Below are 13,159 nucleotides of genomic sequence, written 5' to 3' on the forward strand. Positions count from 1 at the left end.
CATACTGAGTTCACAAACTGTGATGTGTACTTAGGTCCATGAGACTTACATTTCTATTTACTGCCTGATTGTTTATATGACAACATGTAAGTAAAGATGCATGTTCACAGGAGAGTGTAATCTACTTTGTATTCATTATTTTTTTTATTGTTTAACATATATGGTCCAAATGTAAGATTGAATAGACTTTGTTGGGATGATACAATGGAAACATAAACACACCATTTTCATTTTTTTTTTTCCCAGAAACAAGCAAGAATATTATTACAAAACAGAGTGATGTTTATAATACAAATGTAATCAGGATCACTATATGAATCACAGCGTACATTATACTTGAAGGATTAGTTTAATTCCAGAACAAAAATTTACAGATAATGTACTCACCCCCTTGTCATCCAAGATGTTCATGTTATTTCTTCAGTTGTAAAGAAATAGTTTTTTTGAGGAAAACGTTTCAGGAATTTTCTCCATATAATGGACTTCTATGGCACCTGCGAGTTTGAACTTCCAAAATGTAGTTTAAATGTGGCTTCAGAGGGCTCTAAACGATCCCAGCCGAGGAAGCAGGGTCTTATCTAGCGAAACGATCTGTTATTTTAAAAAAAAAAAATTTATGATTTATATACTTTTTAACCTCAAATGCTTGTCTTGCTTTGCGATGTGCATGTGTACTCTGTGCAGTCTGGTTCAGTACAGTTAGGGAATGTCGAAAAACTCCCATCTCATTTTCTTCTCCAACCTCAAAATCGTCCTACATCGCTGCAGAAGTACGGACCCAGTGTTTACAAAGTGAACATGCAAAGAAGGTCAAACGCCCTTTTCTAGATAAGACCCTCCTTCCTTGTCTTGGATTGTTTAGAGCCCTTTGAAGCTGCATTTGGACTGCATTTTAAAAAGTTCAAACTCGTGGGCACCAATTTTCTTCAAAAAAACATAATTTCTTTACGACTGCAGAAAGAAAGACATTAATTTCTTGGATTAGAAGGGAGTGAGTAAATTATCTGTAAATTTTTGGTCTGGAAGTGAACTAATCCTTTAAAGGGGACATCAGATGCCCATTTTGCAAAAGTTGGTCTGATTCTTCAGGGTCTTCATGAAATGTCTGCAACATACTTTGTTCAAAAATCCTCAGTGGTCGTGTAAAACACCCATTTTACCTTGTCAAAAACAGCTCTGTCCAGAGCGACCCATTTCAGTGCATGTCTCTTTAAATGATAATGAGCTACTGCTCACTCCACACCTCTCTTCGTTTTTTTGTGTATTTAGTGGCGCATTACCATTAAATACAAAACTAATCGAGAGGAAATGAACTCTTATGTTCACTTTTACATCGAAATACAAAACACCTGCACTGATTACGAGACATTGTTGTCGCTACAGCTGCTCGAGTGTGGAGAAAATGGCGGACAGCGTACAACTGGCTGAGAGCAGAAATATGCTAATACAGGACAGTCCATAAGTGGTCGTGGACAGGGCCTGAGAAATATGATGTCATACTGCTTAGAAAATCAAAACGGCTTAATAATTGACACTAGGGATGGGCACTTTTCTGATTAATTTGAATTTAATTGTGATTTTGAATAGAAATATTACTAAACGTCAGAATTAGACACTTATGCCAATGTTAACAGTAAAGAGAAAAGAACGATCCAACCGTATGTCTGCGCACATGATTAACCGCTCATGCTTGACACACTTATATCATTAGTCGCCATTCACACAAAATGCACTTTTGTGCTGACAAAGATATGACATGGCAGTGGAATAGGAAAAACATGCAAGAAGTTGGGAGTGAACTTCTTTTAACTTGAACACTGCATTTTTATAATGCTGTTTCATGCATGACAAAAAACCTGTGCATGAAAAAAACACCTGTGAACAATTTCTACTGTACATCTGATATTTCATGTTTGCATCATGGTGACAGGCTGAAAGCTGCTGTTCATTGTTTTTAGAGAACATTTATAGTTAATAATAGTCTACTGGTGTTTTACCTTCAGTCATTTTGAATTTAAATTAACTTGACTTTTAGATTTTTTTAAAGCATTTTCCTTGTATTATATCTACACATATAGGCCTAATAAGACACGTTTGTACAAGATGTAGTTCATGCATCTTTTCTGCAAAGATATTTAACAAGGGATTTGTTAACAACCATGTTGACAACATGGTGCACTTGGTTTCTTTAACTAGAGGGTTAATGAAGAAAAAGTTACTTGAATCATGCTGTTACATTTTCAAGTTGACTAGTTAAAAATCATTAAAAAAAATCAAGAATCAAACATTCTGAAAAAAAAAATTTAGATTTAAATTTTTTGCCATATCCAGCTCTAATTGAGACTCTAGGTTTTTTGGGGATTAAAAAAAAAAAAGAAGTGAATGGATGTTTATCATTTAGGGTGTTTGTGTCCACACACTGTTAAGACACATATATATGCAAACATTATGTAAAAGTGATTTTTGCATCCAATGTCCCCTTTAACTTTACATAATGAAGACAACATTTTTCCTTTTTTTCCCACAAACAAGCAGAAATATTCTCACAAAACAGAGTGATGTTGATTCAAATGTAATCAGGATCACGATATGAATCACAGCATTGAGCAAATAGCTGCTAAGCAACAGAGGACTGCATTTGTCTTTGATTCGTAAATATGTAAACCTCCACTAAATCTTTTTCCTGTTTTGATTTCTCTCTCTGTCTCTTTCCTATCCAGCACGGGCACAGCTGAGCATGGTCCACTGCTGAGTTAAGCTGTGGTGCACACACTGCAGAGAGAGGAGAACGAGAGTCCTTCAACTGATCCTGTCTTCACACTTGTTTTGCACAAGGCTGGCCTCCAAACATGTCTGCAGAAGTGGAATCCAGCACACCCCCGGTCGAGCAGGCACCTTTTAAGACACCCTCCAAAAAAGAAAAGAAGAAGGGTATGTGGCAGGGCAGGGGTCTTTACTTTGCACACCTCAGTATCTTGCTTTGTTAATATACAGGGCTTGGGTTCAAATGGTTCAAATAATTTTAGATCATTTTTTTCCAGCACAGCTTTGCCAATCATTGTTTAAAAGACTGCAGGCTTTACTTAATTGGTGGTTTCTCAGTCAAACTTCTCCATTATAGGAGAATATGTAATGTATTGTTATAAAACTTAGTAGACGGTCTTTGCTGACCTACTTGTGTCTAGTAGCACATCATTAGTGGTATGGTGAGTGTCTCGCTGAGATTTACTGTGAGTCTCTTGCTGTGTGTAATGTGAGTGTGAGCTGCTCCCAGCATCCATGTCCCCAGAGCACCTACAAAAACCAAGCCTGATCCACAACAAACATGTAATGAACCTATTCTGAGGTAAAACTAAGCCTTCATAAGAGTTTTGAAATCTGAAAATACTTCTATTGTACAAGCTTCCTCTCTACATGAAAAGGCAGCTTGTTTGGAGATTTGATCTCAGAATACTCTACATGAATTTAAGAGCCGGTTAAGAAAAACATTTTGAAATTACATCCATGATTTATGGTTCAGTCTGGAATCCAAAGGATTTGCCATATTGTTCTCTGGCTCTACAGTTGGAAACATAAAAATGATTTAATAGTTATGTAACCTAAATTCATCAGTTTATTAAAAAACGTTAGCTTTCTTTGGAAGGTTTCAGCCATTTATTTTTTGTTGTGGAATGTTATGCATGGGTGGGCTTTTTATTAGTTTCATAGGATATGGCTTTCTGACTTTTTAGTAGTTTAATATACTTTGACTTTCATATTTACAGATCTGCAGTTTTAACCTATTTATCTATGTGAATATGTTACCTTTTTCTAATTTTCTTTAGACTATACACTCTTAAAAATAAAGGTGCTTCACGATGCCATGGAAAAACCTTTTTGGTCTAAATGGTTCCATAAAGAACCTTTAACATCTGAAGAACCTTTCTGTTTCGGTTCTTTGTGGTGAAAGAAGGTTCTTCAGATTATAAAAAGGTAAGAATGAGATGGTTCTTCAAAGAACCTTTGGCTGAATGGTTCTGTGTGGAACCAAAAATGATTCTTCTATGGCATCACTGTGAAGAACCTTTTAAAGCACCTTTATTTTTAAGAGAGTAGAGCACAATTAGAAACATTGTGCATGTTTGCAGCCTGACTGCAATGGTAAAAGTTGCAAAAAAGTATGTATTCTCATAACTTTAGTATATTTTCAGCAAATTTTGGATATTAGATCAGACATTCCTCATTTAAATTTGATCTGAATCACTTTTTTGGTACTTCAGTGCAAAGCCGATGCAGTAATAGCATGATTATGCTATTATGTTTATTGCCTAGTGATTACAGTTGACAAATGAAGGTCTTTCTGGTAAATTAAGGCACTGGTTCCTCTCAAGAGGATTGTCTGAGTTCAGAGAGATGTCGTGTAGCAAGTACAAAGTTGGCGAACGGCCACCTGCAGAAACCCAAAATCCTCCGTCCAGAGCTCCAGGGGCCTCTTTGACCCAATATTTCTCTGGATTTATTTTTCTAAGCTGGAACCTGGTGCACAGTGGTATTGTTTGTCTTGCCTAGCTCATTCATACCAACAGAGAGCACTAGTGATGGTTGGTTTCCATTACGGTCCTGTTGCTGTTTCCACAATACCTTCCAGCTGCGACTGCAAGACACTCTCCAACATGTCTATTTATGAGCCTTTTCCACAGGCATGAAAACAAGCAGAATGATTCCCACAGTCTCACGCTGAGGAGCCAGCGGTGATTTGGGCGATGAGGTGCATCTGGGGTTGGAGGAGAGGTCTTTCATAGTCATGTGCTGGACATAGAAACAAAAATATATTGCTGCAACATCACGTTTGAACTTTGTGCCACATTATTATTGCAATTTATGCATAGGCCTATTTTTCTTTCATATTTTTTGTAGATGGATTTGTTTTTGACTTATAAGCCAACTGTCTGATTTAGGCTGGCACAGAAATAGCATAGCTTTCCTTCATGATCAGGTTCATTTATGAGCAATAGGCCATTTTACAACTGTTCTAAATAACCTTTTTAATGACAGTTTATTTTCATTTATTAGCTGAATATATTAATAAATGTGACCCTGGACCACAAAACCAGCCATAAGGGTACATTTTTTTTGAAATTGAGATTTATACATCGTCTGAAAGTTGAATAAATAAGCTTTCCACTGATGTATGGTTTGGAATAGGGTAATACTTGGCTGAGATACAACTATTTGAAAATCTGGAATCTTAGGGTGCAAAAAAATCTAAATATTGAGAAAATCACTTTAAAAGTTGTCCAAATGAAGTTTTTAACAATGCATATTACTAAGTTTTAATATATATATATATGGTTGGAAATTCACAAAATATCTTCATGAAACATGATCTTTTCTTAATATCTTAAAGTGATTTTTGGGATAAAAGCAAAATTGATAATTTTGCCCCATACAATGTATTGTTGGCTACTGCTACAAATATACCCGTGCTACTTAAGAGGTTTTGCAGTCCAATGTCACAAATGACAGTTTATATTGAACATGAATAAATACATACAGAAGTCAGACACAAAACAGAAAATAGATTTAATGAAGGCCAAGTTTCTATGAAATAACTTTAATATTTTTGTGAGTGGGTGTGTTTATGCATACACTTAAATAAAAATAAAGTAAAAATATCATCATAAATTCAATATTTCTGTTATTTAGGGCAGAGTGGGGTAAGTTGAGCCAGTGGGTAAGTCTTGGCAGCTATAAACTTTTACTGTCATGTGACCGTGTATTTTAGAATTACACATCATGTCTGCCAGACTGTGAAAAGGAAAAACACATGGGAGAAGTAGAAGGCACCCATTTACTCTAAAAACTGTTTTTAGCTTGTCAAAGTAAAATTTTAGCATAACAGATGTAATGGCTGTTACATCAAAACAAATTTATCCAGGTCTAAAATATTTATGATGCATATAGGTGATTTATCAACATAAAACCATGCAAACCATTTAGCTAAATATTAGTCTGAATTGGTAAGCTAGTTTTTATATATATATATTTTTTTTTTTACAAAATGCCAGCTATGGGGCAAAGTGAGCCAAATACTGTGGGGTAAGTTGACCCAGCACTTTTTAACATACCCCACCATAAGGCACTGATTTGATTACGTTTTTAAAAGAGGTAAATTATCTTTAAATTTCACATGTGTTTGAATTAGATTAAGTCAGATGGTGCATCTTATCTCCTGACTCAGGTCAACGTACCCCTAACGTGGGGCAAATTGAGCCACAAAAACACTTTTTTTGTAAGAAGCCATATTTTTAGGACCATTTAAAATGACAGTAAACATCCTGAAATTACTTTAGATACTTTCATTGTACTTCTGCCTCGTTTTCACTTATCTTGAAGACCACATAAGTAAAAAATGGCTCATCTTACCCCACTCTCCCCTACTTAATGGAGAAGAAGAGAGAAGTATCCTCAGCTTAACAGAGCTAGTGACACGTGCATGTTCTAAAGAGAAAAAGACATGAATGGTAGGAAAGCAGATACAATTTGAAAGTTAAAATTGAATTATTGTTTATTTATTTACTAATTTTTTTAAAGAATGAAATAATTTACCTCTTGAAAGTGTGTTGACAGTCAGTGTAGTAGGATAGCTGAGCTCTAGAAAATCAATAATGAGGTGACAGTTACAGATTTGAACAACAGAAAGGCGGGGATTAAGAACTTTAAACTCTAACACAAAAAACTATTTCAATGTTCTTCAAGATGACATGGCTCTAAATAGAACTTTTACTACGCGTAATTAACCTTTTGAGAACCATCTTTGTTTATCGTCTTCTTAAAGCAAGCGCTGATATTTACGTGAATTATGTGTTCATGTTGGGTGAGGGTTGTAGAGCAGAAACCTCAAGCCTGGAGAGTCCCTGCATGGGATGAATGTCAATGCAGTCCCTCAGCTTGGCCACAGAAGGCATGAGGTCTGGGCCTCCGCCAGGCTGTTCTCTCTCAGTCTCTTTTTGTTTCTCTGTGTCTGGCTCACTCCCTCTTTCTCCGCCTCTGCCATCTCAGCAGCGCCACTGGCCAAAACGGGACATCGCCACATAGTCAGCTGAGCGACGGTTTTGAAATGAAACATAGGGCAGGCAGGCTAAACAAAATAGCAAAATGGAAAGCGAATCAAAAGGCAAGCAGAGTTAGATGATATTGAAAAGAGCTCACCGACAAGAGATGAGGACTAATATGAACTCTTAATCTTAAGCTAATAAAATGGCACATATCCAAAACAACACAATTTCATGGCTAGATTGTGGCCAGAGAGAGATATTAAAACACGCATTGGGAGTAACCCGATAAAACAGCATTATCAGCATATCAGCGGCTCTCTGACGCACTTTGTGTTCATTTTAATCAGCCTCCTTTAGATCTTTTTGCGCCATTGAGTAATCGCACATATTTTGATGAGCGTCTGGCTAACTTGCTGACATTTCCAATGATTGAGTAACATTCAGACTGAGATTCAGAGCTGCTAGAGATAACTCTGTCTTTCAGACAGCTGGTACCATCATCCTTCCGAATGGCATCAATCAGTCCCAGTGACACCCGTAATTATGTCGCTGAATCGTTTCTCACTCCTCTAAGAATAGAGGATTTCATAAATGATTCTGCACTGCACTATTCATTCCCATTTTAGAATGCTTTTGTTTTGAATGACAGCTGCATTTGTGATGAGCCCCTTTTGCCGGCTGTAAACTGTAATCAGTTAATTACATGGAGCAGTGTTTTAAAAAGGTTAAATGACAGGGGCTATCCTACACTACAGAAAGGACACTTAATTAGTGGTTTCGTGTATGAGTGAAGAACCAGCTCTTTTCAAAAAGATGAACCTATCCAAGACATCCACGTTTTTTTCAGTCTTCGGTGTCACATGATCCTTCAGAAACCAATTCTGGATGATAAATAGAAAGTTCAAAAGAACAGCATTTATTGTCACTGAGCTTTTAAATTATAGTTTGTTTAACACATGGTAATACACACTGTACTAATGATTAAATGGCATATTTCTAATTCTCACAGTATTGCATTTTATGTTCTAGATTCTAATCTCTCTCTTTATCTTCTTTTCTCAGCTGCAGCGAGCCCAGAGAAAACAGATGAGTTCCTCCTAGCTAGGTTCAAAGGTAACGGAGTTCGCTACAAAGCCAAGTTGATTGGCGTAGATGATGTGCCTGAAGCAAGAGGAGATAAAATGAGCCAAGACTCCATGATGAAACTAAAGGTCAGTCAAAGGTCAAGCATGTTTACCTTGTTGAACAAATCTTAAGTGGCTTCCGTTAGCCTAAACTAATGGCAGAGACGGATTTGTTTGTATAAAACTTTCACAATGCATCTTGTTTTAAAACAGAAAATAGTGCCTTAATACCACCAGATAGTAAACTTTTGAAAGGAAACAACCCTAAGATTGTTAGATTTGAAAAGAAAGAGACATCAAAAGGAACCATTTCTGTGCAGAAAGAGGATAACTAAGTCAATAAAACTTTTCCAGTATTTTTGATATAAAGATTACTGCATGAAGTAATTTGTATGGCCTTTGTAGTTTGTTTTTCTTTTTATGATGTTTTAAGATTTTCATATATATATTTAGCAAACAATAGTTATGTTTCCATCACTCTGTTTTTATGCGAATTTTGAAGTATCGCACCAGAAGCAAGTTATGGAAATGCCACATTTCACAATTGAATTGTTCAAGTAATGCGAATAATGGAATATGGAAATGCATTTTGCAAATAAATTCCTCTATGCACACCAAAAAGTCATGTGACTTTGCACTATAGGACAGGATAAGTTGACTAACCGGTCGTCAAAGTATTCATCCGCCTCCAAAAGCAGTGACCACATTTATTGTTTTGTCTGCTCTCTCTGAGACGCAAGTAATTCGTTATATATGAAAAGTATTATATTCAGTGGCTTCTCCAACTTTTCTTAGTGATATTTAGTGCCAGTTTATCAGGAAGTGAGGATTTTGTTCTCTTTGACTCGGATGGAAACGGTGCTTATGTGCAAATGTTTTATGCGATATTCCAGTTTTGCGCGTAAGTTAAATTTGCAATTTTGGATGGGAACCGATCTATTGATTTGTCTTTTCTCTCTGTGATCACAGGGCAAGGCCGTGGCAGCCCGCTCTCAGGGCAAACACAAGCAGAGAGTCTGGGTGAACATTTCTCTCTCAGGAATCACTGTTACTGATGAGAAAACAGGGGTGTGTTCCACTCACATTTCATTTATACTGACTAGTATAAACTCTTTAACAGAAATATCATTTGATACCCGATGTACTCACTGTTATTTTGTTTTGACTTCTCTAGGCAACAATACTGGAGCATGCAGTAAATAAGATCTCCTTCATCGCTCGGGATGTCACTGACAGCAGAGCGTTTGGCTATGTGTGTGGTGCGGAGGGCCAACACCAGTTCTTTGCCATTAAAACTGCACAGCAGGTCCAGTGAGATTTTATTGAGCAAAACTCTTTCCTTCCTCACACACTCATGCCTTAGGCATACACAGACAAACTTGTTTTCTCTTTTTTGTAGCTTCCCCTCACTTACAAACATTCACCCATAAAACATGCCTTTTAACACTCTGTTTGTGTTTTCACTCAGGCGGAGCCACTTGTTATTGACCTGAAGGATCTTTTCCAGTTAATCTTCAATATGAAGAAAAAGAAATCGAGGGTTCAAAGAAGGTTTGGGACCCCTTAAAATTATTTTTAGATGATTGTAGGCTGTATGAGCTGATGAGAAACATTCACACACGTACCTCAAATGTGGTAGTTTAACTATGCATCAAGTTTTATACACTACTGTTAAAAATACTGGGGTCAGTAGGATTTTTTCTTATAGAAATATATACTTTTATTAAGCAAGGATCAAAAGTTACAGTAAAGACATCTATAATGTTAAAGAGACCCAAAAATGGACCCAAAGGGACCTAAAAATGAAAATTCTGTCATTGATTACTCACCCTCATGACCTTTGTTCATCTTTGGAACACAAATTAGAATATTTTTGATGAAATCCGAGAGCTTTGTGACCCTGCATAGACAGCAACACAACTGAAACATTCAAGGCTGAAAAAGGTGGTAAGGACATTGTTAAAATAGTCCGTGTGACATCAGTAGTTCAACCGTAAATTTATGAAGATACGTGAATATTTTTGGTGTCCAAAGAAAACAAAATTTAATGACTTTATTCAACAGTTTCTTTTCTTCCATGTCAGTTTTCGACATGCATTCACTAGAGTACCATATAGAGAGTTTACAAAATGTGTTCTTGTAGCTCAGTAAAATTAAGCTTGAACCACTGATGTGTGGAATATTTTAACGATGTCCTTACTAAAAAAGTAATTAGTTAAAGTTACTAGTTACTTTTCACAAATAGTAACTGAGTTACATCATCATAAAAGTAACTAATTAGCAGGAAAAGTAACTATTGTGTTACTTTTTAAGAAAATGTTCAAATATGTCATAACTTGAATGCCCCCAAATATTAAATATGTTAAATGAATAAAATTGTACATTAATCTACACTATTTTAATGTTGCTGTGGGACAATGTGAGAGACACCTTCCAGGGCCTAAATATCACGTTACTGGGGTCGCTTCAACCCACGGCAACTCTCTGGGGTCGAAAGCCGCACCGGTGCGGTCTGTCTCGTTTTTTCTTGATGACCACGAAAAGAACTAAAAACAGTTCATAATTTTTGATCGTACAGATAAGAAAATGGTCTCTTTTGAAACTGCAAAGGGTCTACTTTTATTTGTGTATAACAACAAAACAATGTGCTTTTGTAAAATAAAGAAAATAAACAGAGTGCGCTCTCTGCCATCTCAGTCTGTGTCACCACTCTTCACAGACACGTAAATAAAACAACCCGAATCTCAGCGAATACCTACCTTACAGACATGAGAAATATACATATAGAAAGCTTGAAATGTCTACTTTTAAATGAAGTAAGTCACGTTGAAAACAAATATTCTCAGATAAAGTAATCCGCATGAACCCAACGCGAGCTCCAGTTTTTCCAATCTAAATTCATTATCTCTAATGTAATCAAGCCTACAAATGTTAAACATCCATGCGAGACGCACGGACATGTAGGTAAATGCCCACAACACCTCCGTAAACAAACCTGAATGTTCTTACTACCTTTCTGGGGCATAAATGTTTCAGTTGCGTTGCTGTCCAGGGTCAAAAAGCTCTCGGATTTCATCAAAAAATATCTTAATTTGTGTTCTAAAGATGAACGAAGGTCTTAGGGTTTTGGAATGTGAGTAATTAATGACATAGTTTTCATTTTTGGGTTTAAGATAACTGCTGGTCTTCTGAAATTTATATTCATCAAAGAAATGTATTAGAATGATTTCTGAAGGATCTTGTGACACTGAAGACTGGAGTAATGATGCTGAAAATTCAGCTTTGTTATCACAAGAATAAAAGAATTATAATGTATACTGTATGTCACAAATTCAATTACTCAAACATTTTTGAAGACAGTGTAAATTTATAACACATTAGTGCGTAACAAGAAGACTGCAAACATTGCCATCTAGTGTGACTTGCTCAACACTTTTGTTTTAGATATTACTCTTCTTGTCACGTTATCCTGCTAATCAGATTTTGTTTTCTCTTTAGGATGAAAATAATAAAGTGATGGAGGTAAGCATTGAGACATTCAATGATTCATCTGCTAAATGTTCATATCATACTGAATATTTTTGCTAGTTCAACTAGTATCTCAATTTCTGTCAATCTTCTCTCAACAGAATGGGAGTGAAGGCTCACACAGTGACAGAAAAGTAAGTATGATTTATTGAATGGTTTACAGTCACCAAATGGTTCTGATCCTTGCAAAACAACACTGAACGCCTTTCATTAGTGGCCTCCAACCTGAAGGCTCCCAGATGCCAGCAGAGTTAGCAGTAGAGTTGTGTCTCTCTGGCCCAGTTCCTAAAGCCCCCTGCTGGGTTGTCTTCATGCTGTTGTTCACCATTTGCACACAGCACCTAAACTAGTCTCCTCAGGGGGTGAAAGCTAATGAAGTTAGCAGACAGGAAATAACTGAGACGCATCACATAGCAGCTCTGGCCATTCTCCCTCCACTCCTTTCACTCAGTCTTTGGAAAAAACACAATTCTCCTCATTCTCCTCGCTGCTCATTTCCTCCCATTCATCTCCACTCAGTATGAATAGCTCTTCTCTTAGGTGTTTTGGTTACTTTGACTCTGTTTGGCTTCCATAATCTGGTCTGAATCTCGTTTTTCCTTTTCAACTGTGTTGCAGGGCGTTGAACAGCTGGACTTGTTTGGAGACATGTCGACCCCACCTGACTTAAACTCTCCCTCGGTAAGACTGTTGGGCAAGAATGAGTCACACATACTCGTGTATAAATATTCACATTCGGACTCAATGTAAGACTTTCTCACTCCAGTTTTGCTTATTAATGGTTTGTATTGACGGTAACACTATGCTTTATTAACACAAGAAGGTACACTAACATTATTAATGTTATTTCCATGGAAATCTATTACACAACAGCTCATTTACCAGACAAAAGCAACATTATCCAAATTAGACATTACGCTGTTTAAAAGAGACTAGTGGCGTTCAGATGAGTCTCATATCCTGCTATAGTTCTTGTTTAGTCTCTGGTGCTTGATTGACCTCAAATGAAGAAAATGCCGTCATGGGGAGTAAAAGGCCTGGGTTCAGGCCAACGAAAATAATAAGCACTAAAAACTCAACAAGGCTCAGTTGTTTGAAGACGCTACTCTTTTTTAAAGCCATGCAAGTTTCTAAAATTATGAATTCTTAGCCACTTAAAAGTGTTAGATAGGTTACATGTAAAATATATGAGCTACAGCAAAAAGAACAAATGCTGAACTTTTTGTAAGTGATGTTGATGCAGAATTTGTTTTATTCTTCTAACTTCTAACACTGCAATCACTGTGAGAGAACAAGTTCAGGTAATGTGTGCTTACACTGTGAAGTTTTTACATCCATTTTTAGTCATCCATTATTCAACCCATCTTTTGTTGTCAAAAGCATGGTATATTAATTAATAGTCATAATGACTCACCCTCATGTTGTTCCAAACCCGTAAGATCTTTATTTGGAACACATTCTCGAAAGTAT

At 36.5% G+C, this 13,159-nt stretch overlaps 1 protein-coding gene across 1 annotated transcript in view; it reads left to right on the forward strand.

The window, feature by feature from the left end:
• si:ch211-204c21.1 (disabled homolog 2) overlaps positions 1-13,159 on the forward strand; it is a 33,987-nt gene that overhangs the window by 11,946 nt on the left and 8,882 nt on the right. The window contains 9 exon segments of the mRNA XM_051110844.1: positions 2,721-2,931; positions 8,100-8,248; positions 9,131-9,229; positions 9,336-9,467; positions 9,630-9,693; positions 9,696-9,712; positions 11,660-11,683; positions 11,791-11,823; positions 12,308-12,370. Coding sequence (XP_050966801.1) covers positions 2,850-2,931; positions 8,100-8,248; positions 9,131-9,229; positions 9,336-9,467; positions 9,630-9,693; positions 9,696-9,712; positions 11,660-11,683; positions 11,791-11,823; positions 12,308-12,370 — 663 coding nt within the window. The 5' untranslated portion in view covers positions 2,721-2,849.

The sequence above is a fragment of the Labeo rohita genome, chromosome 5, assembly GCF_022985175.1.
Source record: "Labeo rohita strain BAU-BD-2019 chromosome 5, IGBB_LRoh.1.0, whole genome shotgun sequence".
NCBI classification, from domain to species: Eukaryota; Metazoa; Chordata; class Actinopteri; order Cypriniformes; family Cyprinidae; genus Labeo; species Labeo rohita.